The sequence below is a fragment of the Sinocyclocheilus anshuiensis genome, unplaced genomic scaffold (genome assembly GCF_001515605.1).
Source record: "Sinocyclocheilus anshuiensis isolate Anshui unplaced genomic scaffold, SAMN03320099.WGS_v1.1 scaffold1779, whole genome shotgun sequence".
In the NCBI taxonomy this organism is placed as follows: Eukaryota; Metazoa; Chordata; class Actinopteri; order Cypriniformes; family Cyprinidae; genus Sinocyclocheilus; species Sinocyclocheilus anshuiensis.
The window spans coordinates 77,818-79,900 of record NW_015552677.1 but is presented as its reverse complement, the minus strand read 5'-3'; the positions used below and the strand labels follow the sequence as shown (position 1 = coordinate 79,900).

At 36.1% G+C, this 2,083-nt stretch overlaps 1 protein-coding gene across 1 annotated transcript in view; it reads right to left on the bottom strand.

Annotated features, from left to right (window-relative positions):
• LOC107667487 (uncharacterized) overlaps positions 1-2,083 on the bottom strand; it is a 50,311-nt gene that overhangs the window by 21,154 nt on the left and 27,074 nt on the right. Inside the window, exon 10 of the mRNA XM_016459160.1 lies at positions 454-771. Coding sequence (XP_016314646.1) covers positions 454-771 — 318 coding nt within the window. The remainder of the gene's footprint in view (positions 1-453; positions 772-2,083) is intronic.

The window sequence follows — 2,083 nt, the reverse complement described above, 5'->3', positions numbered from 1 at the left end:
AACAGAGGTGTATGTTTGTAGTGTAATTTACAACAGCTTCGAATGCGGCTCAACCAATCAGAATCAAGGACCGGAACTATCCATTTTATAATAAACATTTTAGTACAGAATACAAAATATATTTTCACAAAATAATGTGGACACTTACAAAGTTGTGTTCTAAATTTGAAGGTGATATCACAAAAATTCAGCCTGCTAAAGGTTTTAAAAGACCATTTCCATGGAAATGCAACGTCCAGTTTCAACAGGATGAATTTAGTGTTAAAGCTTTGGAATGAAACATGCCAAATCTTCCGACCAATAATAAGCTAACATAGCATTAAAATTAAAGTAAACAAATATCAAAAAGTAATTAAAATTACATTGTACTTTGAGAATTTCTTGAAGTTGAGATAATCTAAACTGTTGTTCTAAATTATTGATCTAAATCATCTAGATCATTAATCTACTCACCTTTGACAGTAACAATGAAATTCTTGTATTCGGTTCTTTTGTTTTTGCGGCTGATCTGTAGTTTATAGAGTCCAGAGTGAATTCTTCTGATGTTATTGATGCTGAGATCTCCAGTCTTCTCATCCAGCACCAGTTTGCTTCTGAATATCTCATCAAAACCATCATATGTTTTTTTACTGGTCGCTCCACTTATTTCAGCAATGAGATTGTTGTCTTCTTTATAGCACCACTGTATTTTATCATCTTTTTGTAGCTCAGTATCAGTCTCTAAAGTGACAGAATCTCCGTCTGCCACTGACTTTTCTTCAACTGTCACAGCTGGACATAGAAATGTATTCATGAGATCAAGCTTAAATTTGGTGCACTTATACTGTTTAACCCTTTTTTGAATGTGTAAATGCCAAGCACATTAAACAAGTGTGAGCATGTACAAAAAGAGCAGTGTAAGAAAGTAAATGTTTGGGTAAAATAATCTAATTACAATAGTAAGTAATGGACTCCTGCATTGATCTGAAGCATTAGTGTTATCAAACCTAGATCTTAACGTGTTGTAAAACTGACAGTATATTCGTTGTCCACACTAATACGTTTTTGTTTGAAAATGTATATTTTCTCTTCGTTTTAGCCTTCTGTCCACACTTTGACAGGATTTTTGTCAAGGAAAGTGGAGATTTTTTAAAACGCTCCCCCAAAGTAAATAAATTTGAAAACGCTGTTTTCGCATTGTAGTGTGGACTGTGAAAACGGAAGCCTTTGAAAACGATAGCACATGTCTTGTAATGTGACACATATTGTACCAATAGATATCTTTAAACCGGTATTGTGACTGTTCTGTGCTATTCACTTCCACATTATTGCTACAGATATGTTACATTGTACAGTACACTCTACATATCACAGTCCTGCAATAATGACAGAACATTTAGTTACTTGCAATTGCTGTTTGCGCAAAACAAGAGGGCATTTGCATTTTAGACTAGCCATACAATCGTGAATGAGTGCAGACTGGATGCGTCAGTGAATGATGAGATATTTTCCTAAATAAAATGAGCTCTCAGTTTTTTTGATGCTTTAGGCATGCGGAGTAAAGCAAATGTAACATTTTCTGACGTTTCAGTGTGGATGAGAAACTATTGGAAAACATTTGAAAACGTGTGGACTGAGAGTGTTTTAAACTATTTCAAATTTTGTCATTTTAAAAGAAATTCAAGCAGGGCCGGTGTTGTGCCGAAATCTGCACCCCTACCAGATTATGCATTATGCATTATGAAATCGCTACCTGATTGCGTAATCCCAACCCCAACCCTAATCCTAACCCCTCCCCCACACCTACTCCTAAACCTACCAATACTAGGGGATGCATAATCTGGCAGGGTGCAGAATTCGGCATGACACCGGAGTGGGACTAATTTTCAGCCCTGGATATGATGCATACACCAAATACACAAAATAATGTTCTTTTAAGCAACATCATATGACCCCTTCAATGCTTTTAGAACGGTGTCTTGAGATTTGATCCTACCCGTCAGATTTTCCTACCAGGGCTTACTGCGCATGGGCACATCAATATTGCGTCCTTTTTCTCATGCTGAACAACAATATTTAATGTATCTGCATTACTGTAAGGGTA